We start from the raw sequence: 22,769 nt of genomic DNA, 5'->3' as shown, positions 1-22,769 counted from the left end.
GAGATTAATAGTTAAAGCAAATGGAAGTTTTGTTAACAGTTGAAACAGTTGACAAAGCAGTCATGAATGCTATGCAACAGACCTTCAAAGTACATTTGGATTCCATAAATGAGTTTCTGACCAGCTGTTAGAAAGATGGGGTGTGTTTTCTGCATTTTCACCTTACCTCAAAAACTGAAACTAAACAAAGACTTCCCACCTCCTGCATGACATCTTTGACACCCTTGGCATTCCATGTGTGTGAAGCAAAGCATAACTGGTGACTGAGTGTAAGCACAGTGCTTTCTCAGGGAAGACTGTGTGCGCATGTTATTGATTGTCTTATTGTTTCATATACATCTGTGCAGCCCACAAAACTAAAATATACTGATATCTTTGAAGTGCCCAAGGTACCCAAGAAGGCTGTTCTGGAAGAACCCATACCTGTAGCTGTGCCAAAAAAGCCAGAACCTGCACCAGCTCGAGGTACTTGTTACCCTGCACATAGACCCAAACAAGACTGTTTCTTACTATCTGAAATGTTACTTCTGAAATCTGATATCCTGTCCATTTATGATTACCTGAAATTTCCAAGTTCTGTGTGTGAATTGGGAATTCAATCTATTTAGTATTTTTTATGAACAACCCAAAAGATATTTTGAATGCACTGTTTCACTTTCATATTCTAAATCTTCAGACACAAAAATTTGATTTTAAAAATTTGGGTTTTTTTTTTTTTTTAGAGTATTGCCTAACAATATCTAAAATTGACAACACAAATGTCCCCATGGCTATTTTGACAGCCTCAGTGACTGTGCATTATAAGCATGAGTCTTTCAGAATTTAAAAAACAAAACAAGTTACTCAGAAACGCACATACGAAGGGAGTTATAAGAACTGATAGCATATTAGTGCTTAAAGAAATATCTGATCTTTTCAGAGAACGTAGTGAAGAAGGAATGGTTATAAAATCCAGTGACCCATGTTAGCTGTGGGAGTTGCCACAGTGAGAGGAGAACTGAGGGATGAGAACTACTCAAGAAAATAAACCAGTGAAGTGGAAAGCATAAACAAAGAATGGAAACAGAGAAGGGCAGGAATAGAGATGAAGGAAAACCAGTGGGATTTCTGTTCCTCTCTTTATCAATGACTGTATGAGGAATGACAATAGATAAGGTATGGGCTGAGGTTGTTCCCAGAGAACCATCAGATCCCAGCAGGGCTGAGAATGACAGTGTCTCTGCTGGAGGGAAAGCTGCTGAGTACATGGAGGGGTACCCTTATTCTCACCTTGCCCTTGAGTTGTACATAAATACAGGCACTCCGTATCTGTTTGTGTTTTTGTGAGCAAGTGAGGGAGAGATGAGGTTGATACCATGAGACCAGTTTGGTTATTTTCTTGAGGGCACCTTTCATTTACGTTTCACCGTTCATCATTCTGTTCAGTGTATAAAACTGACTGTTACTAATATCTTTAAAGCGCCTGAAGTGCCCAGGAAGGCTATTCGTGAGGAAAAAATACCTGTGGCCATTGCCAAAGCTCCAGAGCCTCCAGCACCAAGAGGTACCTGACTTCATGGATAGCTTGACAAAGAAGATACTTTATCTCCTTCTCTTAAGTGTTGTCCTACCCTCTCTTGGCCTGTCTTTGTCTTAAATCTGAGACTTGCAAAATTATGCATGCTAGGCATACTGTGCAGTGCGTGTCAGGTTTTGAACAGGCTTTTGTGGTGTTCAGCGTCTGCGCTGCCCTGTTTTGTGTTCCTACTTGGCATGTCTTTTCAGCAATGTAAAATGAAACACACTAATATCTTTGAAGTGCATGAGATGCCGGAGGCAGAGGTCTCAGAAGAGGAAGAGGTGGAAGAAGTACCAGAGGAAGCGGTAGCAGTTGCTGAGCCTGGAGAGCCGGAAGCTCCTCCAGCTGAAGGTATATGGTGGTGTCCCAAAGCGCCTGCCGTGCTCTCGGTGTTGACACAGTACTGACTGCTCTTTGCCCCTCTGCCCCCTAGGGAGGGGTGTGAGCAGCATTTAGCCATGCTGTGTCTGGATGAGCCTGTATGGGCCTGTGGCAGAGGGTGGGGCTGGTTGGCAAACGCTCTGTCATAAGCCCCCACTCGTGTTCTTTGTTGCAAGTAGTCTACCTGAAGGAAGTGGTGGTGTCTGAAAAAGACTCTTCCTTTCCTGCTTCATTGCTTGCCATTAAGCTGTTTGCTGATCTTTGTCCCTGTCAAGTAAAACGAACTAATATCTTTAAAGTGCCTGATGTGGTTGAGGAGGAAGAGCCAGAAGAGGAGGTGTCGGTGGTTGTTCCCCAAAAGCCTGTGGCAGTGCCTAAGCCGCCTGTGGCTGTGCCCAAGAAGCCTGTGGCTGTGCCCAAGAAGCCTGTGGCTGTGCCCAAGAAGCCTGTTGCTGTGCCAAAAGTAACGGAACCTATGCCTGTTCTTAAAAAACATGAAGTTCTTCCAGTTAAAGGTACATATATCAGTGACTGAGGCCATCCTTTTCTCTATTCTCTCCATTCAACTTTATAGGCAGTACATAAATATCTGAGTGTGTAATGTTACTGAAGCTTTTATTCTTCATATGTTGAATCTCTTCCTCATCATTGAACTTTTCATCATTGTGCATATATATGCATTTTATATTCACAAAAATGAAAATTAACTAATGTTTTTAAAGCCCCTGAAGTGACACAGAAAACTGTCCCAGAAGAGAAGGTGATTCTTGCAACACCTAAAAAGCCAGAATTTAAACAACCAGAGCCTCCTGCAACCAAAGGTACATATTGCTGGGAGATGCCTCCTGAAAATACATCCTTTCTTTTCTATTCCCTTTTCTTTGCTTATAACTCAGTATATAAAATGTGTCAGTTATATTACCTTGTTGACTACCCAGGGAAAGATCTTCTGTAGCATAAACACTCCTTAATTTTTATGGACTCTTATTCATTGTGATTTTCTGTGTTCTAGTTATCTTTGTCTTTCTAATGTTTCGTACATATCTTTGTATACATGCATGTAAAACAACCTAATATTTTTTAAAGTGCCTGTGGTGCCCAAGAAAGCTGTCCCAGAGGAGGAAATACCCATCACTGTTCCTAAAATACCTGAACCACTACCAAGTGAAGGTATAGGCCATCAAGGCTATTATCGTAAAGATAATCATTTTTCCAGTTCTTCCAAACATAAGCTTTAAAAATAATTTGTCCTCTTTTTTGCCATTCTAGTGTTTGTAAGTTTTGTAAGTTTTTCACTTCATGTTTTAGATTATATCAGTCTGTTTCTTACATCTAATATTATATTCTCATATATGAGAGTAAAATATAGTTTTTTAAATTAAGTATTTTCACATGATTCTACATGGGATATTCTTAAGAATGAGTATCCTATATTATTCTCTTTTATACAATAATCAATTCTCACTAAATTCAAGTCTCTTGCAACCTACTGTTTGGTATTTTATTCATGTTATAATCTAGAATGAACTGAGAACATATACCATTTTTATTCTTTCCAGTAACAAATACTCATCCACAAATTTAATTTTTAATTTATGTTGTACGCATAAAAAGCACTATTCTTCACACAACATTTAGTTAAACTTACATATAAATAGTTTTTTCAAGGCATGCACTAACTGCAGAGGTAACAGTATGAACAGATTCTGAGTGAAGGAATCCCAATGTGTTATTTGTCTGTGTATATTGAAGTAGCGTTCTTTTTAGTGTTATTTGCATGTTTGTGTGAAATGATCTTATCATTGGAAACTTACACCAGTTATCAATGTTCTTTAAAGAATATGAAATCTCAAAGGAAGTTGAACTTGAAGAAACAGAAGAAATTTCAGTTGCAGAAGTAGAGGCTTTGCCAGTTGAAGGTATACAAAGTACCTAGAGGCTTTCAGACACCTTTTATTTTTGTGCATTATTATTTTTTTCTTGCTGTGTTGTATGTGTACCTGTATGCTCTTATTTTAGTTGCTTTCTCTTTGTTTCCTGTCAACTGGAGTCTTATCATTTTGCTTCCCATGTTTGTTCTCATGTTATTAATGTGTTTTTTTTTTATATCAACTTGAATATTTGTGTTGTGTGCAAGCTACAAAGCAATAGCTCTTTTATACTCCAATTAATTCTGTGTGATTTTTTCATTAACCTAATTGGAAATGGAAAATTACCATCTTTATATTTGCACTCTTCACACACCTACTGTGGTAGTGAGTTTATATTAAATCTACCTAATATTACTTAAAGCGCCGGAACCTGAAAAGAAGCTTCCTGAAAAGCGAAAACCAGCAGCACCTACTCCACCAACAGAAGATATTAAATTGGCAAAAGAACTACTTAAAGGTATAAGCATCTGAATCCACCATTAACAATGGGAATTCAAGCATATAATCCTTTTTTAATTATACTGATGAATCTTGAAAAGCGTGCTTTAAAACATATCACCGTGGTTCATTTTTTTAAATTTTTTATTATTCTAATGGTTCATCTTACTAATGCTAAAGCCTGTATGAATTTTCACCATATTTTGCATATATATTTTTTACTTCACCAGTGTCATGCCAAGTCAGTTTGCGTGGGTTCTTTTCAAAACTTATTGATTAAATCCATGTATTTTAAAAAAATATATTTTGAAAGTTAACACATTCTTCTATTCTTAACATAATTCTGCTATCTATAACACAGTCTTGCAAATGAAAAGAACTACCAGCAATAATTTACTGGTGCTACTTTGTGAACATGGTTTTCAGATCAACTGTGATTCATCATACTTCTTCTAAACAGTTAATCAGCCAGAATCTTAACTTTGTAGTTCTTGTCTTTCTACTAGGTCAACAGTATTAATCAGTTGTTTGAATTTTTTGGAAAGTTTGAGGTTCTTTTGTTTTTTGTTTTTTGTTTTTTTAATCTAATGATGTATATGATAAAATTCAAATAATTTTCTTTAAAGCTCCTGAATCAAAGAAGAAAGTTGTCACTGCAAAACCTGTTGAGTCTCCAAAACTGGAACCCCCACCTGCTAAAGGTACCTACCTAATAGAAGCATCTTACTTCATTGAAGCCTCTTTTGAGCCCAGAGTTGTAGTTTTCAGTATCCTCTTCAATTTGCTTAGAAATACCAAATGTTGTCTTTATTAGGTTGTAATTCGAGTGGACTCCAGTCTTGAATATATATGTTCATGTTATTGTATTTATGTTCACTTTAATTTCCCATCTTGATATTAACGAACTGCAAAAAAAATGGTAATCACAGAAGAGTAAGAAAGAGAGTGGTTTTATGAGTTTGTCTCTTGTGTAGATGTTCATTTCAGTTCTCTGCTTAAGGAGAAATAAAAAGTACTATACTATTTAAATGTGTATGGCATAGTTCAACCATTTGTCTGAAATGTAACTTAATTTTGTGAGAAGACAAATTAGAGTTGGCAATGAATTATGAATTGACCAAGCAGCTTTACAAGTATTCCCTTATATTTTTCATATGTACTGGACCTTTAGACAAGCTGCTAAGCAGCACAGTAAACATATCTTTTTAATGCTGCTCAAAGTTTAGCAATTAAACTGACTATATCTTTATGAGTATCGTAGATAGTGCAGATGAGTTACATAAACATGTAATTCAAGAGAAAAAGGTGATTAAAATGTAACTATAACTCTTTGAATACATAACTTTTCTAGTCTTGTTAAACCATATTTCTCTTTTGTTGTTTTGTATGAAAATTTACCTTTATGTATAAGTCTGTAAGGCAACTGAAAACAAATAATATGGAAAAAGGATTAAAAATAATCCTTTTATTAAAAATAATCCAGTTTTACCTTTGCTTTGAATGTTCAGTAGTTGACCATCATTTTCTTTGTGTGTGTTTGGAGTGGTTAGTTGTTGATTAGCTCTCACTACTGTTATGAACCTGTAATAAAATCTGGAATAATATTCTTTTAAGTTCCTGGACTTGTAAAGAAACCTCGCAAAGTAATTCCTGAAGTTACCCCACCACCAAAAGAAGAAGTTGTTTTGAAAAGAGGTATAGTAGCTTGTAGTGGTATAAAAGCCCAGCATATTAACATCGCTCAGTGTATTCCCCTAAATAACTTTGTATGGTGTGAAAAATTACATGAACAAAGTACTACTTCATGTATGTGTATTGGGGAAAGAGTTTATAGCTGCAGAGATGAAGCAAGAGTATCCCAAAGTCTAACAAATCCAAAGGATGTATGCTGAAAACAGGCAAGACACTGAAAACTGCTTCCCTATTATAGTTTTCTTCTGTTTTCCTGTTCCATGTAAAGCTTAGGGAAAACTTCCACTGTCTTCAGCTTGTGGACACTTAAATATTTTCCAGCAATAGTGTAAATGTTCTTAAAAATCACATAAGTAAAACTGTATTCTCTTTTATGGTTTTCTTAAAAGTACTGCACCATTCCCAAGGGTTAGTTGGACTGTTGGACATCAGTGCTGTTTTCTGCAAAGTCTGGGGTCTTATGAATTACTTTGTGCTCAGTTACTGCTTAAAAAATAGGTAGCACTAATTCCCATTCTCTTTGAAACATGGGCAGGGATCATTATTCATGCCCATGTACCTTGCAGCTCACCTTCTAATTTCAGACAGTCTAGTAAAACATAATGTTCATTTTTCTGACATGTCTCATCAGATGCCCAAAATGAATATCTGAGAGGACAATTATAAGTAAAATGAAAAACAGCCACAATAAAAATTTTTCTCCAAACACAACAAATTATTTAGCCTTCTTCCATCACTGATGTCAATAGGAGTTTAATCCATAATCCTGTGTTTTGTCCCCTAAAATTGCCTGTAACTTCAATTATTAAGGCATGATTATGTACACTAATTCATCATTCAAATGTACTACATGACATTTTTGGCAGAAGAAGGCAAGGGACTGACAAGTTATTCAAGTATTCTATACAGGCACTTGTCTGCTAACCAGAGCTTCAAAGAATAAATCCAATATTTACTCAATGTAGATGCAAAAATACATTAAGAACAGTTCCTAAAATGTATTGAAAAGCAAGCATTAGGAAACTGAAGTGATGTTATTTAATCTAACACAGTTTTAATCTCATACTGGTTATGAGTTTGTAGATTAAAAATAACTTGACATGAAATGTCATTATTAACTAACCTACTTTACGCATATACGTGTGAATAGATCATGTTATTTTTTAAATCTCAGTATTATAATAATATCTTTTACTATTTTTCCAAAATATATACACACCATATCTTTTCCATGAAGGTTCTACAATAAGAAATTTTATTCTATCATTGGCAGTTAACACTCACATCTTTTCTCTCAGAGGGAATGGTCTTAAATAAGCATCTTTTTGCTCTAGATGACTTTGAATTTTAAAATGCTTTCATAACAGTATCTTACTAAATATTTTATGTGCTTAGTTCTTTATTGTTGTTTACATATGTTTAGTCTTCTGTCCTGCTCACTATACTATTATTTTGTTTATCTGTGCTTTAAAAACTGAAATTCCTTTTCTTTTAAAGTTCTTAAAAAGAAGCCAGAAGAGGAAGAAATTAAACCAGAGAAAGAACCTAAGCCTGAAGTTAAACCAGTACCTACACCAGTAGAAAAAATTAAGAAACCTGAAGGTATTAGTTTTCATTCAAATCTATCTGCTAAAACATAATGCCAAAAATAAATAAAAAATAAATAAATCCCACAATATTCTCTGAAATTCAGAGTTCAAAATTCTCTGATTTTTTAAATTCGTATTTTAATGGGTGGCTGTTATAAACCTAATTGTGTGAATTAAAGCTTTGCTGGAAGCATATCCAAATTTGTCATCCACATTTCCATATTTGGATCTGGTTTCTGCATCATGTGATTACTTCTCATCTTCACTGTGTATAGTCGAGAACTTTACAAGTAATTTATAACACTGATAAAAATATAACTATGCTGAAATAGTTAATCCAAATATTCTTTGGTTAAGGTCTTGCAAATATTTGTCCTTTTGCCCCCTTAGCGTTTCTATTCAAGTCCTTGTCTTAAAGATAGATTACAAAAATCTAAAACTCAAAGTCTAAAAAGAATGAAAACTTTTAAATATATTAGAGAAATTTGTATTTGGGGATGCAAGATGTTTCAAAATATCTTACAAAATAATATTTTAAAGTCCCAGAAGTTCCTAAGAAGAAAATTGAGATACCTGTCATAAAAAAGGAGGAGAAACATGTGCCTGAACCACCAAAAGGTACAGATGCGTGGTGCTATATACCTTATTGCAGCAACTAAATTATATTCCTTGCTGCATTTCATGCTATATTATACATATGCATAATATGCATTACTGTCATCCAGTCTGTCTGTGACATATACTGATTAACCACTTTGTGTTCTTCTGGATTTCTTTTTGTCTTTGATTCTTCAGTGCTTGAAAAATTCATCTTTTTTTCTCTCCCCCCCCCCCCCCCCCATTGTATCTGGCATTACAAGAATTCATCCCAAGTAAATTTCTTGCTTTTTGGCTAAATAAGATACAAATTCTGTCTTCTATTAACTTTCTCTGTAGTGTTGCTTCTAACTTTAATATTCAATGAGATTTTAAAACATGTACATTAACCTATTTGTAATCATTGTGTTTGAAATGCCAGAACCTAAGCAAGCAGCTATCCCAGTTCCTGGGCCTGAATCTAAGCCTGCAGTAGGTAAGTCGTCTTTAGTCATGAATACCAGTGTAGCCTTTCCTGTGTATCTTTTTTATTTTCCATTCAGAACTTTAAATTCAGAGATTTCTGGATAAAAGGACATTAAAAATACATCTTAGCTTTAGTACTATAAAGACTGGAACATTCGTACATTCTGCAGACCATCTTAGAGAACACGGTGTCTAAACCAATATTATTTATTGAAATAAATAAATGAAAATAAATAAATGAGAACTCCTTTTTTTTTTCCCCCTACAGCTTTAAAATCTCCAAAACCAGTAGCAGAACCAACGCCAGCTATTACTACTCCAGTGACAGTCCCTGTGGTTGGAAAGAAAGCAGGTATTTATGTTAGTTCTATTCTATTTATAGGGATTTTCTCTGTTAGATACATAAATACCTTCAAGATAAAGAGAATTACAAGCTGTACAATCATACAACTCATTCATTACAAGGAGATTTGAGATCCTATCCCAGTATCGTGTTATTCTTGATACTGCCACCTAATGTAAAAGAAGCTTGTGTCTGTGAGAAACCATTGAGATAAATCTGTACTCTTGTTTCTGGATAGTTAAATGTTTGTTTTTATTAATTGTCAAAAATTAATATGAAACTATGAAATTTGTGTTTTCTGTTGATTCCTTTATGCAGTTCTGTGTTTTGATGTATGTCTTACGACTCACATCTTAAGTTTTCTGTGTAGCAAATGAAGGTTTACACATAATTCTAAACAATTCCTGCATTATTTGGATTTCTGTTTTATAAATTGTTACTGAAATCATGAGGAACAGTAGCAGTAGTCTTGAAAAACTAGAGTATTGCTAGTTTCCTATTATATGCTTAGGATCCTAGGTTGTATCCACTGTGGAAAAAAGAGTCCTTTCTCCTGGAAGCACTCCAAGTCTGAAGTCTGTCAATAGAGCTGATGTACATGCTGCTTGCCCATCATTCAGAGAGCCTTATCTTAAAGCACAGCTCAGACCTTGGGCACTTGAGAAGCCCGCTCATGAATGTCTCATGGTCATTGATTTGGTGATGTAGCCAGACCTGCAGTGGCACCACTGAACCATTTTATGTAGAAGGCCATGTCTTAGAGAACCATTATTTTCTGGTACTTTCAACTTAGATTGGATTTGGATTGGCATACTAGTGGGATGATGCTCTGCACCATAACAGAGGTTTACTTAGGTCTGTTTGTCTGTGCCTTTCTTATCTTTTCTGTGTGTGTGTTGCATTATAAATTTTGTGTTATATGAAGATAGTGTTCTATGTTCACTTTATTTCAGGTATAGCTGGAAATTTTGTCTTAAAATTTATGATGCTTATTCTTATGGATTTTAACTCTCTAAATTACCTGTGAAACCTTTGTAGCTGCAGAAAAGCCTGATGCACCATCTGTACTAAAGCATAAAGGTAAAATGCCCCCAGTGGAAGAAGACAAGAGTGAGTCAATTGTGTTAAAGAAGATTTCAGTTGAGAAACACATACATGTCAAAGAGAGAGTAAGTCCTAAGGAGACAGTTCTGGATGTTCAAATGATAGAGCCACTTGAGTTGAAAATCTCACTGGAAACAGCTGATGGAATACTGAAGCTAGAGAGAGATGATCAAGCGGCCCTTAAATATTTTGTGCTGGCTCCTGAAGGAGGGGAGCCAGAAATGACACAAACAGGTTCAAGAAAAACTCCTACCCCTACAGGTGAGAAAAGAGAAGTTACAATAGATCACATTATTTATGAAAAAGATGAACCACTACTACCTGATGGGGAATTAAAGTTGATCTATATGTCATCTGAATATGAGGAAAGTGATTCCAGAGAAGAAAAGGGGGGTGGAACTAAATTGGCTGTTCATAAGAAACGTGCTATAGAGAGAGTCTCTGACAAGTCTAGGGTTCTTCAGGAAAGAAAGATTCCTGTGCATGAAAAAGGAGAGGAAACTGAGTCAGCTTCTGTACCTAAACGTATACTCAGAGAGCCTTATGAGCCCGGAGACCAGAAAATACTAAGAAAAGGGAGAAAATCAAAAATAAGTTTGCAGCCCGAGGAATCTCCCATTATGGATGAAACTTTGTTTGTAAAGAGTATCACAGAAACAAAAATAACTGAAATTCCTCTGATTAGAAGTGAGGAGAGAGAAGGATTTACTCTAGAGAAATCTGAAGTTCCTCTTCAAGAATCCATGAAAGACAGTGACATACAGAAGAAAACTCAACAGATGAAATATGGTACTACAGTAGCTGAAATTCCTATTGATGAGATTCTTAGTAAAGAAGCAAATAAAATGAAAACTATTCAAGATGATGAGAAAATGGACCTTACATCAGCAGAACCATATTCCTTAGAACTATATTCCTTAGAACTGTTGAATAAGACTACTGAGCCAGCATTGAAAAAAGGTGTTGATCTAGAATACCCCACTGAAGAAGAGGAGATTCCCAGAGAAAAATTTTACAGAATCTTTGAACAGTCTATTCCTAAGCCACAAGTAGTGGAAATGAAACCAGGAGCTAAATATTCTGCACAGGAAGGAGAACCCACTGAAGTTTATTATGCAGAGGGTTCAGAAATATTGACTGAGAAAGCACTACTAAGTGATAGAAAAATCAGCAAGAAGATAACATCAGGGAATGAAGACAAAACTACTTTCAGCACCCACTTAAAAGACAAATTTAGACAGTCAAATGCCCCTGAAAAGTTGCCTGTGGAGAAAGAATTTGATACAGTGATTACAGGAGGAGGAATAGAAGGTGAAGTTTCCATAGGAGAACATGAAAAAGGAGTCACAGATGAAATAGCTGACAGAACTGAGTCCATAAAGAAAGCTCTTATTCAGCCACCAAAAAGCCAAGATAAAAACCAATTCCATAAACTTCATACCTCTCCAGATGAAAGTGAAGAAGCTCCAGCCCTTAAAGGCAGCAAAGCTAAAACTGAAGAAGAGAAAGACTCTTTGACTGTGGAAGAAGTGAAGATTTCTAGAAGACAGCTTCAAGGTACAGAACCTACTTCAGATGAAAAAACAGCAGCTAAAAATGGCATTAGAAAAAGCACATCTCTTAGCAAGAAAAAACAGAAGGAAAACCTTCCAGACAAAATACCATCAAGCAAAGGAATATCTGCAAGTGAAACAATCACTCACTCCTCAAGCATAGGTAAGATAATCACTCCGAAGAATGTAGGAAAGAAGGAGTACTGGAAATCAGAACCCACTCACATGAATGAGCAGGCCGGTAGCCTTTTAAGTGAGGGCAGGAATTTGGATGCACCTGGAGAATCACATCAATTTCTGGACGTTCCTGCAAAGTCTCATGCAAAGCGAGGTGAGGAAGACTGCTGCCAAATTCTTCCACAAAGTGCTCTTACTATTTGCTTCAAGAGAAAATACTATTTTCCATTGTGATGTTTGTTTCTCTTCTTTAACACCATTCACATTTCCATCCAGTGTATTAGCTGGCTGCATTGGCATTCAGCCACTCTTGATATGTTTGTCTTAGTCTATGTATGTATATCCATGTAGTTTATGTTCGTTGTCTGAGCTTTACATTTTTGTAAGACAGCATAAATCATGTTACATGCCATTATCGCCTCAGAAAAACTAAACCATTTCTTCTAGTATTCATTTTTCCATCCACTGCAATAAAATCTGTCCTGCATTTCATTCACATCATTCTGACATTAAAAGTATATTTTATATTTCCTTTCACAAAATGATGATGAGAAGCAGTATAGTGGGTGAAATATTTTCAAAAGTTTTAGATGTGTCATCACAATTTGGGCAACTGATGGAAATTATAAGAATGTCACATTGTACCAAAACATATATTTAATTTTTACAACTTATATTTTTGTTGTCTTCATTAGTAAAAGTGTGTGTTTTTCTCAATTAAAATGTATTTTTTAATAGATACTTGAACTATTGTGGTTGATGGGTGAGTATTGATCAAGAGTTTAATTGTGAGAAAAGTGTCAGGGAATGGCAGAATTTTACAAAATAAGGGACAAGACTGAGGAACTAGGAGTTCCTAAGCTGCCTTTCAGTCCCCATTGCTGAATATATGGCTTTTCCACCCTTGAAGATACTGAACTTACCATTCAGATATAGACTGTATAAGCTGTATAGACATATATGTATGTCTATATCTTCCTTCCCTTGTATGTGTATATAACTAAAAAAAGAGAAAATCTCATTTATAAAAAAAAAAAAAAAACAAAAACGCTTGTCTTAATTTTCATATGTAAGTCTATTAAACTCCATTCCTAATGCTATTGCTGTTCTGCTTCAGAGGCCAAGCCATCAAAAGAAGAAACTCCGAAGGGTATCAGCCCAGTCAAAGGTAAAAGTTGTTATGTGATGGAGAATGGCTGTTAACCTTCTGTGCTTGTTTCAATAGCTAGACATTATGAGAATATTAGATAGGTCCAGAGTCAGATATAGTATGTATGTAGTTAGAGGTTGTGCTGGAGAACGGCTGTTAACCTTCTGTGCTTGTTTCAATAGCTAGACATTATGAGAATATTAGATAGGTCCAGAGTCAGATATAGTATGTATGTAGTTAGAGGTTGTGCAGACTCCCAGCACAGCTTCATCATGTAAGCAAGGCAATGCATTCCCCTTCAGGGCACGACTAGTCCACTCGGGGCAAAGAAAAGACAGTGGGAGAACTACTCCACCTCCTTTGAAATATATAAAAATCAAATAGTTTTTATGTTTAAGTTTAAACACAGTTTAAACACAGTTTCCATCAAAATACTTATCCCTTCAGATTCAAGACATAAATGCATGATTCTGTTCTCCCATGTTTTGATCTCAGTAGATGAGATTTGGTAATCAGGCATAAATTTTTGAAAGATTACATAGTAAAACTTGGTCAGCACAATTGTACTGAGACCCAGTTATTTCAGTTCAGGTAATATAACTCAAAAATTTAATATTACTCGCTAGCTCTGTTGAAATTCTATTAAAGGTTCCACCAACACTCTGAAATGCATCAGTGAAATAGGTGGGTCACAAACCCATTCCAGTTTGGCTCTGCAGAATACTTACAATAAAAGCAGTAAATCAGGGTTAGATTATTAATTTCTGCATCTGAATTACAGCCAAGAAGACACCTTCACCAGCAGATGCAGAAAGAAGGAAACTCAGGCCCGGCAGTGGTGGTGAAAAACCTCCTGAAGAGCCTCCATTCACTTATCAACTTAAGGCTGTGCCACTGAAGTTTGTCAAGGAGATGAAAGATATAGTCCTGACAGAAGCAGAGTCTGTTGGGTCTTCTGCAATCTTTGAAGTTCTTATTTCACCATCCACTGCAATTACCAGCTGGATGAAAGATGGAAGTAACATCCGAGAGAGCCCAAAGCACAAGTTTATCGCAGATGGAAAAGATAGGAAGCTGCATATTATTGATGTCCAGCTATCAGATGCTGGTGAATATACTTGTGTGTTACGATTGGGTAACAAAGAGAAGACCTCTACAGCCAAACTCATTGTTGAAGGTAATCCCTGTTTCAGATCTGTCAATAATTTAAAGGCTAGCTACTCCTAAAGCTAGTAATACTGTTACATTCTGAATTTACAGTGATTGTTAGATGCATTCTTTAATTTTCATTGATCACTACACAATTTGATATGTAAGATATTCTGCATGACACATTCTTTGTACAAATGAGACAAATCAAAACGTGTTTCCCACAGAACTCCCAGTGCGGTTTGTGAAAACACTTGAAGAAGAAGTCACTGTGATTAAAGGCCAGCCACTGTACTTGACCTGTGAGCTTAATAAAGAAAGAAGTGTGGTTTGGAGAAAGGATGGGAAGATCATCAAAGACAAGCCTGGGAAATTTGCTCTGGGTATTATTGGTTTGTCGCATTCCCTCACCATCACTGATTCAGATGATGCTGATACTGGCACCTATACTGTTACTGTGGAAGACTCTGAGTTGTCGTGCTCATCTTGTGTTAAAGTAGTAGGTAAGAAATCAAAACCAGGTTCTCCTTTCTCTGTGGGATATTGGGGCTGTTTTAAAATTAGTATTTTCCACATAGCATTACAGTATAAACTGGCAGATAACATTTTACAGATATTAAAAGCTTGTTTTAATATAAAATCTCTAAGTTCTGTTTCTTCTATTTTATTTATGTTAAAAGTCCATTAATCTGTATCTTGTGTAACTTTTTATGCAGAAGTGATAAGAGACTGGTTAGTAAAGCCTATAAGAGACCAGCATGTGAAACCAAAAGGAACAGCTACTTTCACCTGTGATATTGTCAAGGATACACCAAACATTAAGTGGTTTAAAGGAGATGAGGAAATTCCTGCTGAACCAACCGATAAGACAGAAATCTTGAAAGAAGGAAATAAAATTTTCCTGAAAATCAAGAATGCTGGCCCTGCTGATATTGGAGAATATTCAGTGGAAGTTGAAGGTCGCAGATACCCAGCTAAACTAACCCTTGGGGGTAAGGAACCTTTTATTTGCTTTATATTCAAAAATGAAAAGTCAAAATTAAAAAATCTCTAAACAAACAGGAAAAAAAAAAAAGGGTAACGACTTCCTATAAAGTTCTATCAAAACTTGCCTAATTATTTATGTGCTAATTTGTATATTCTAGAACGTGAAGTTGAACTTCTGAAGCCATTAGAGGATGTCACAGTTTATGAGAAAGAAACAGCAAACTTTGATACAGAAATATCTGAGGAAGATATTCCTGGTGAATGGAAGCTGAAAGGTGAAACCCTGAGACCCTCACCTGTAAGCATCCTTGATTTAACATAGTTTACTTAAAATTAAACACTGTGATCAGGTTCGCTTCAGTCATTGTGGTATGATCTTTGCAGGCATGCCAATTTTACTCAGCCCAGAATGTAGAAAGTTTAAATATTTTTGTTATTAAAAAAAATGTTTATTGAAATAAGAGTTATGTACCTTAAAGGCAATTTTTTTGAACTGTTTTGTTTTCTCACAGAATTACAGCATTTTATTATGACAACAATAAAAACATCTTACGTAGATTGCAGAGGACCATGCTGACATTTAAAAAAAACTCTGGAAGGCTGAAGAAATGTGCTCTTTTTTATTGTTATTATAATTTTTGAGTTAAATGTGTTACTTTTAACCTTTGAATAAGTTTGGTCTTCTTTCTGACTGACTCATTACTGTGTATCAAATATTTACAGAATTCCTTTATTAAAAATGTATAGCAGCAAGGAATCTGCATTTATTTACCAAAGTTTGTCATCCCTGCAGACATGTGAAATCAAAGCTGAAGGAGGGAAACGCTTCCTAACCTTGCACAAAGTCAAGTTAGACCAAGCTGGTGAAGTCCTTTACCAAGCTCTTAATGCAGTTACTACAGCTATCCTGACAGTGAAAGGTACAATGCAGCATGAAATGAAGTACAACAACAACTTAAAAAGTGTTCACTTTGAGTATGTTACAAACTACATGTTCCATTTTGTTTTCAGAAATTGAACTGGACTTTGCTGTTCCCCTAAAAGATGTCACTGTCCCTGAGAGACGCCAAGCAAGGTTTGAATGTGTCCTTACCAGGGAAGCCAATGTTATATGGTCTAAGGGCACTGATATACTGAAAATTGGAGAAAAATTCGACATCATTGCAGATGGAAAGAAACATATTCTTGTAATCAATGATTCTCAGTTTGATGATGAGGGAGAATACACTGCTGAAGTTGATGGCAAGAAGAGCACAGCAAGATTGTTTGTGGAAGGCAAGTATCTTATTATGTACAAATTAACAGATAATAAATATGTAAATAAGTATCTTTTAAAATCACATTAGCCTTTTTTCCAGTGGTACTTACATATGCCTTCTTTCTATGCTATAGGTGTGAGGCTGAAGTTCATTTCACCTCTACAGGATCAAACAGTGAAAGAAGGAGAAACAGCTCACTTTCAGTTTGAGCTTTCTCATGAAGACATGCCAGTGAAATGGTACAAAAATGATAAGAGACTCCACACAAGCAGAACAGTCGTAATTACTTCAGAAGGCAAAGTTCATAAACTAGAAATGAGAGAAGTAACACTTGATGATATCTCTGAAATAAAGGCTGTAGTCAAGGACTTGAACACACAAGCAAACCTCAAAGTCTTAGGTAATTATGGAAACAATATAAAACACACTATAGCATAAGTATAAGCAATGTTAATAAGTGGAGCGTGACAAAATATTGATCTTTTAGTAAATTTATATTACTAACTTAATGTTTCATATCCAATATGCCTTTTGTAGAGGCTGATCCATACTTCACTGTGAAATTACAAGACTACAGTGCTGTGGAGAAAGATGATATTACACTGGAGTGTGAGCTTAGCAAAGATGTTCCAGTAAAATGGTACAAAGATGGTGAAGAACTAGTTGCTTCAAACAGAATTTCCATAAAAACAGATGGTTTGCGCCGTATCCTAACGATTAAGAAGGCTACAGAGAGTGATAAGGGTGTTTATGAGTGTGACTGTGGAACAGACAAGACAAATGCTAATGTTGGCGTTGAGCGTAAGTCATCATGCCTTGGCTAAGGGAAAGTACTGCAACCTTTGTAAAACATTGTAGGCAAACAGACACTCTATAGAGTACAGCAGCAAAAAAATGTGCCTTTAGAAAACATGTTGTTATGATGAGTAGTTGAAATATCTAAATTTACAATTGTCAAATATATTTATGAGAAGAGACAATATATCTTAAGATACATAAATGGCTGTTTTAATGATAGCAATGGTCATTTTTTCCCTATGTCCATTTACAGTCAAGAAAACAAAATCAATTTATTTAACTGTAACATATAAGTGAATTACATGGAAAAATATTCTTACTGAAGCTAACTGAACTTTCAGACATATTACAGAAGGAGGTTATATACTGCCCAAACTTGAACTTTTTAAAAAAGAAGTTAGATACTTATTGGTGACAGTATATGAATTTCCTAAAGAAGGGATAATAAGAGAGCTGAAATCCTTTCCAGTCATGCATTTCTGTGTTACAGAATGAATAAATAGATGTGAACTTTTTTTTTTTTCTTTTAGCTCGCTTAATTAAAGTGGAACGCCCACTGTATGGAGTGGAAGTATTTGTTGGTGAAACAGCACGTTTTGAAATTGAAATTTCTGAGCCTGATGTCCATCCTATATGGAAGTTGAAGGGGGAGACCCTAACACCTTCACCTGTGAGACTGCTACTCTATTTTTAGATCATAATTCACACTAGAAAAACATATTTGATAATAATGTTTGCTGAGTAGTTTCCTAGAATACTCGTATTTTGATGGATTCTTTTTTCTTTATCACCAGGAGTGTGAAATCATTGAGGATGGGAAGAAGCATATTCTTGTCCTTCATAACTGCAAACTGGATATGACTGGAGAAGTGTCTTTCCAAGCTGCTAATGCTAAAAGCGCTGCCAATCTGAAAGTGAAAGGTACAGTATGCACTTTGCCAACATTTCCATGTGTGTCTCAGGGCACTAGAACAAATCTAAGAGCAGAATGATCTATATAAACCTATTACTGAACTGAAAGTGCTCTTCTTTGATTTCAGAATTGCCTCTCATCTTTATCACTCCACTAAGTGATGTGAAGGTCTTTGAGAAGGATGAGGCCAAGTTTGAATGTGAAGTGTCTAGAGAACCCAAGACTTTCCGTTGGTTAAAAGGAACACAAGAGATCACTCCTGATGAAAGATTTGAAATTATTTCAGATGGAACAAAACATGCTCTGATTATTAAATCTGTTGTGTTTGACGATGAAGCTAAATATATGTTTGAAGCTGAAGATAAGAGAACAAGCGCAAAACTAATTATTGAAGGTTTGTCTGACTTTGCCTTTCTAGGAAAGAGATACACCAAAGTTGTCCTTGAACAGTTTTTATTGGTAGCATTATTATTAATGAAATGTGTTGTTAATATAGGTATTCGCCTGAAATTCATTACTCCTCTCAAGGATATAACAAAAAAGGAGCGAGAAACTGCAGTGTTCACAGTGGAACTCTCACATGAAAATATTCCTGTTGTCTGGTTCAAGAATGACCAGCGACTACATACCAGTAAAGTGGTTTCAATGACAGATGATGGAAAATTTCATACACTCACAATCAAAGATCTTACTATTGATGATACTTCTCAGATTAGAGTGGAAGCTATGGGCAAATCCTCAGAAGCTAAACTCACTGTTCTTGGTAAGCATACCCAAAAGAATTCACATGAAGTATATTATCAGAAGTATTAATGAAAAATGAATAGATCATCAGAAAGTCTTGGGATTTGTTTGATTTGTTTTTTTTTTGTTGTTGTTTGTTTGGTTTGGTTCAGTTTGGGGGTTTGGCCTAAACCTCCTTGGTGATTTTTGACAATTTGACAATTTGCTTGTCTTCCTTGGGGCTCCACTTTCCAGAAGGATAATTAAAATCACTTCAAAATTTCATCCAAGTGTGGTGAAAATAGCTATAAAATACTTATATGTTGCTCTGAATATCCTAGAACAGCAAAATCATGTCGTCAATAGCATTAGTAGTACACTGAATTTTTTCTTAGCTATTTGTTGTTTTCTCTTTTTGCAACATAACTATGCAATAATTATAAGGACTGTATTTAATCCCCCTTGCAGGGCATAAGCATGAAATGTATCTTATGGTAAGAACCCTTTTCCTTTCTGAAAGACATAATCTTCATATTAAAAGATGTCTTAACTTTTACTTGCAGAGGGAGACCCTTACTTCACTGGGAAGCTTCAGGATTATACTGCTGTAGAGAAAGATGAAGTGATTTTACAATGTGAAATCAGCAAAGCAGATGCCCCAGTGAAATGGATGAAGGATGGAAAACCAATTACTCCATCAAAGAATGTTGTTATTAAGGCTGATGGTAAAAAGAGAATACTTATCCTCAAGAAAGCCTTGAAGAAAGACATTGGAAAATATATTTGTGATTGTGGTACTGATCAAACCTCTGCTAACCTCAATATTGAAGGTATGGTTATTTTACTGGGTTGCTATGTCAAAGAGAACTTTTGGATGTTCATTAGCAACTAAGGTAATCAATCATTTTTTTCCCACCTGCCTCCCCAGACAGGGATATTGAAATTATACGTCCGCTATACAGTGTGGAGGTGATTGAGACAGAGACTGCCCGTTTTGATATTGAAATCTCTGAGGAAGGTGTCCATGGCAATTGGAAACTAAAAGGAGAACCCCTGACTGAATCACCTGTAAGCAGATATTTTAAGATGTTTCTTATGTGTGGCTTAACAGATTGCATGGAACTGGGATGTGAAGGAGAAGCAGACAGCTGCAGAAATTAAGTGAAAATTCTTTCTGCTTTCTATTATCATGTGTCTGAAGTGCTAAGGCCACATAGAATTCTCTTAAACGTAATGGCATTTAAGAATTGAAACTTTGGATTTGGTGCATTTACCTTTTGTTTTTTTCTTATGTTTGTTTTAGATATATGTGGATGACATTTTCAAACTCTTCACTATTGCTGTAGTAGCTAAAATTTGTTTAAAATGGCATAATGCTTAATTAAATATTCTTAAGTCCTAGCTGGTAGGATGTGGAAATTAAAAAAATGCTACAATCATGACTAACTGTAATTTGGCAATGCTTTGATGTTACAGTACTGATGTGAAAAATACATAAAGATAAAAAGTTCCATGAAAATCAGTGTAAGGGTAAAAGAAAAAGACCCTTCTCAAGGAAAAGGGACAACAAAAGCTTAGTATTTCCTATTTCTTCTCAGCCTTCTGACTGGTCTGTATCTGCATATATTGGCTAGCCAATCAGCTAATGCATGCTACCCTCATTAATGCATTGCTTCTTGCCATTTCTTGTTAAGAGGAAGTAGATTGTATTAGAACAGAGGAGACTGAAAGAAAAGGGCCTAAACTATGGATGAAAATTTAGAGGGCATATTAGGGAGTTTGGGTCTGAGGTTTGTGGAGGAAATAACAGATCCATAGTATGAAGCTCTTATGCTGAGCATGGAAAAGATACTGAAAAAATTTGCTTCACTTTTCTTTTTGAAGGACTGTGAAATCAAAGAAGAAGGCAAAAAACACTTCCTTACACTGTATAATGTACGCTTAGATCAAGCTGGTGGAGTAGATTTCCAAGCAGCAAATGCTAAATCTGGTGCTCACCTTCGAGTGAAACGTAAGTGTCTTTGAAATTACCTAAATGAAAACAAGGTGGAAAAATCTCTATACTATACTCAACCCAGAGCAATTATTTCTAGAACAGCAACTCAAATATTAATTACTCAAGCTGTCTTCTCTTTAAGTTAAGGAATGTTCTCTCTTTTTCCATTTACTTATTTATTTATAATTTATGTAGTTTATTCATATGGGAAAAGAAAAAGTAAGGAGATGGTGTTGAATGCTTCTTCATGGTCTGGCATCATATGCACTTATGAAATCAAAGTATCATAAGCAGAGGCTTTACAGCATTGAAATATCATGTTAACCTGAGAGGATGGGATCACAGTGATATTTGGGGATAGGGTTAAGAATGTGATGGACAGGGACAGACCACATGGTTGAAGACCACTTGTTTCTCACTCCAATCCTAGCCCTCGCTATTTTGGAAAACACATGCCTTATCTAGGCATGCAGGGCTTGGCTGAGAGACAGATGCACAGCAACTTTCCTGCTGACCTTGTTCAATTTAAAGAAACGCGCTCTGCAAATAGGAAATTTTTGGTCACTAGCCCTCCCCCTAAAACCCCAGGGTGGCCCCTTCTATTTAGGGAATTAAACAAGCAGCACTGTGATGTCTGTTTCTCTTGAGGGAAGCCACCATGGAGATTAGTACATAAGGACAGTGGTTCTCTCTTGGGTAGAAGTGACTAATCTGAAAATAATGTTGTCTTCTTACCAAGCTCGAGTAATAGGCTTGCTGAGACCCCTCAAGGATGTAACAGTGACAGCTGGAGAATCAGCAACCTTTGACTGCGAACTCTCTTATGAAGGAATCCCAGTAGAGTGGTTCTTGCAAGGAAAGAAACTGGAGCCCAGTGATAAGGTAAGGAGACTAACCTTTATTTTCCCTCATATTTGTGCCTCCTTCCTCTCTTTCACTTTTCTTCTCCGTATTATTTCTCATTTACTTTCTGCCAGTAAAATTACTAAGTCACAAGAATATAATAGTGCTACTGTGTTGAATGGTAAAAATGGTAAATCCTCACTGAATCAGACGTCTTTTTTTTTTTTTTTTTTTTTTTTCCTGGAGAAGTTGGAGGATCTGGAATGCTATAAGTTTTTATTGTACAAAGGGAAACTATGACTTAAGTGCCTGATAACTGTGGGAGACTGAGCTACAGAGATACTGAAAGATTTTTTTTTTTTTCTCAGATTAATTGCAGTAACAGTGAGGAGGGTTTGAAAGGTGCTATCAGGAAATGCTTTTTTTCTACTGAATGCTGAGTTGCAGTCCAATTCTGCATATAAGGGGATTAAGAGGATTCAAATTCCATTTCAGGCATTTGTTCTGGCTCTCCAGATAACTTTCTAAACAGATTTGCTTGTCAAGCACTTCTCACTAACTATTTTTAACCCTTCATCAAGTGCTGGCTCTTAGCTTTGAGATCTGGGTAGTCTGGAATGCAGCCAACTTAATATTTAAAGTTAATGGAAGAGGAGATACTATAAAAAGATAAAATTAAAAAAAAAAAAAAAGAAAAAAAAGATTTTAAGACTGGTTTTAAGACTTCTTTTTTCTTTTTCTTTTTTTTTTTTTTTAATATTAGCCCTAAGAGAAGTAATGCAAATTAAAGTATCAGTTGTAAACCTCATACAAAGTAAACTTTAAAGGCATTATATGACGTAGCAAAGTTTAAGAACCTGTAATAATGTGGCTGACAATACTTCAGTCCATATTTTTTACCTTAAGATATAATTTTAACAGTTTGTTTTCAATTTTGGAAAATAGATCTTTCAAAGCTTCACCAGATTTGCTTAAATTAAAACTATTTCCTACAAAAAATAGAATATAGAAATCAGAAAAAAAAATCATCAAAGAAGTAGCAACTCTATTACTATGTTTAAAGACAGATAGGCAAAACTGAAAATCAACAGAAGAGACATTTAATAAATCAAGGTAATCACTT

General features: G+C 35.6%; 1 protein-coding gene across 11 annotated transcripts in view; it reads left to right on the top strand.

Annotated features, from left to right (window-relative positions):
• TTN (titin) overlaps positions 1–22,769 on the top strand; it is a 243,116-nt gene that overhangs the window by 127,778 nt on the left and 92,569 nt on the right. For 10 of the 11 annotated variants that reach the window (XM_068685816.1, XM_068685811.1, XM_068685812.1 and 7 more), the window contains 31 exons: positions 382–465; positions 1,460–1,543; positions 1,799–1,909; positions 2,239–2,454; positions 2,662–2,760; positions 3,026–3,109; positions 3,778–3,858; positions 4,232–4,327; positions 4,935–5,009; positions 5,923–6,003; positions 7,498–7,602; positions 8,130–8,207; positions 8,608–8,661; positions 8,920–9,003; positions 12,946–12,996; positions 13,760–14,155; positions 14,355–14,630; positions 14,844–15,119; positions 15,273–15,412; positions 15,908–16,034; positions 16,126–16,389; positions 16,507–16,773; positions 16,911–17,174; positions 17,702–17,841; positions 17,966–18,092; positions 18,212–18,478; positions 18,581–18,847; positions 19,371–19,637; positions 19,736–19,875; positions 20,692–20,818; positions 21,543–21,685. In XM_068685816.1, the coding sequence (XP_068541917.1) occupies positions 382–465; positions 1,460–1,543; positions 1,799–1,909; positions 2,239–2,454; positions 2,662–2,760; positions 3,026–3,109; positions 3,778–3,858; positions 4,232–4,327; positions 4,935–5,009; positions 5,923–6,003; positions 7,498–7,602; positions 8,130–8,207; positions 8,608–8,661; positions 8,920–9,003; positions 12,946–12,996; positions 13,760–14,155; positions 14,355–14,630; positions 14,844–15,119; positions 15,273–15,412; positions 15,908–16,034; positions 16,126–16,389; positions 16,507–16,773; positions 16,911–17,174; positions 17,702–17,841; positions 17,966–18,092; positions 18,212–18,478; positions 18,581–18,847; positions 19,371–19,637; positions 19,736–19,875; positions 20,692–20,818; positions 21,543–21,685 (4,871 nt within the window). Of the gene's footprint in view, positions 1–381; positions 466–1,459; positions 1,544–1,798; positions 1,910–2,238; positions 2,455–2,661; positions 2,761–3,025; positions 3,110–3,777; positions 3,859–4,231; positions 4,328–4,934; positions 5,010–5,922; positions 6,004–7,497; positions 7,603–8,129; positions 8,208–8,607; positions 8,662–8,919; positions 9,004–10,032; positions 11,983–12,945; positions 12,997–13,759; positions 14,156–14,354; positions 14,631–14,843; positions 15,120–15,272; positions 15,413–15,907; positions 16,035–16,125; positions 16,390–16,506; positions 16,774–16,910; positions 17,175–17,701; positions 17,842–17,965; positions 18,093–18,211; positions 18,479–18,580; positions 18,848–19,370; positions 19,638–19,735; positions 19,876–20,691; positions 20,819–21,542; positions 21,686–22,769 lie in introns of all 11 variants that reach the window. The other variant, XM_068685817.1, reaches the window with a different exon arrangement.

This window comes from Anas acuta, chromosome 6, assembly GCF_963932015.1.
Source record: "Anas acuta chromosome 6, bAnaAcu1.1, whole genome shotgun sequence".
Classification (NCBI taxonomy): domain Eukaryota; kingdom Metazoa; phylum Chordata; class Aves; order Anseriformes; family Anatidae; genus Anas; species Anas acuta.
Note: the sequence above shows the minus strand (reverse complement) of the source record. Positions and strands in the feature narration are given on the sequence as shown.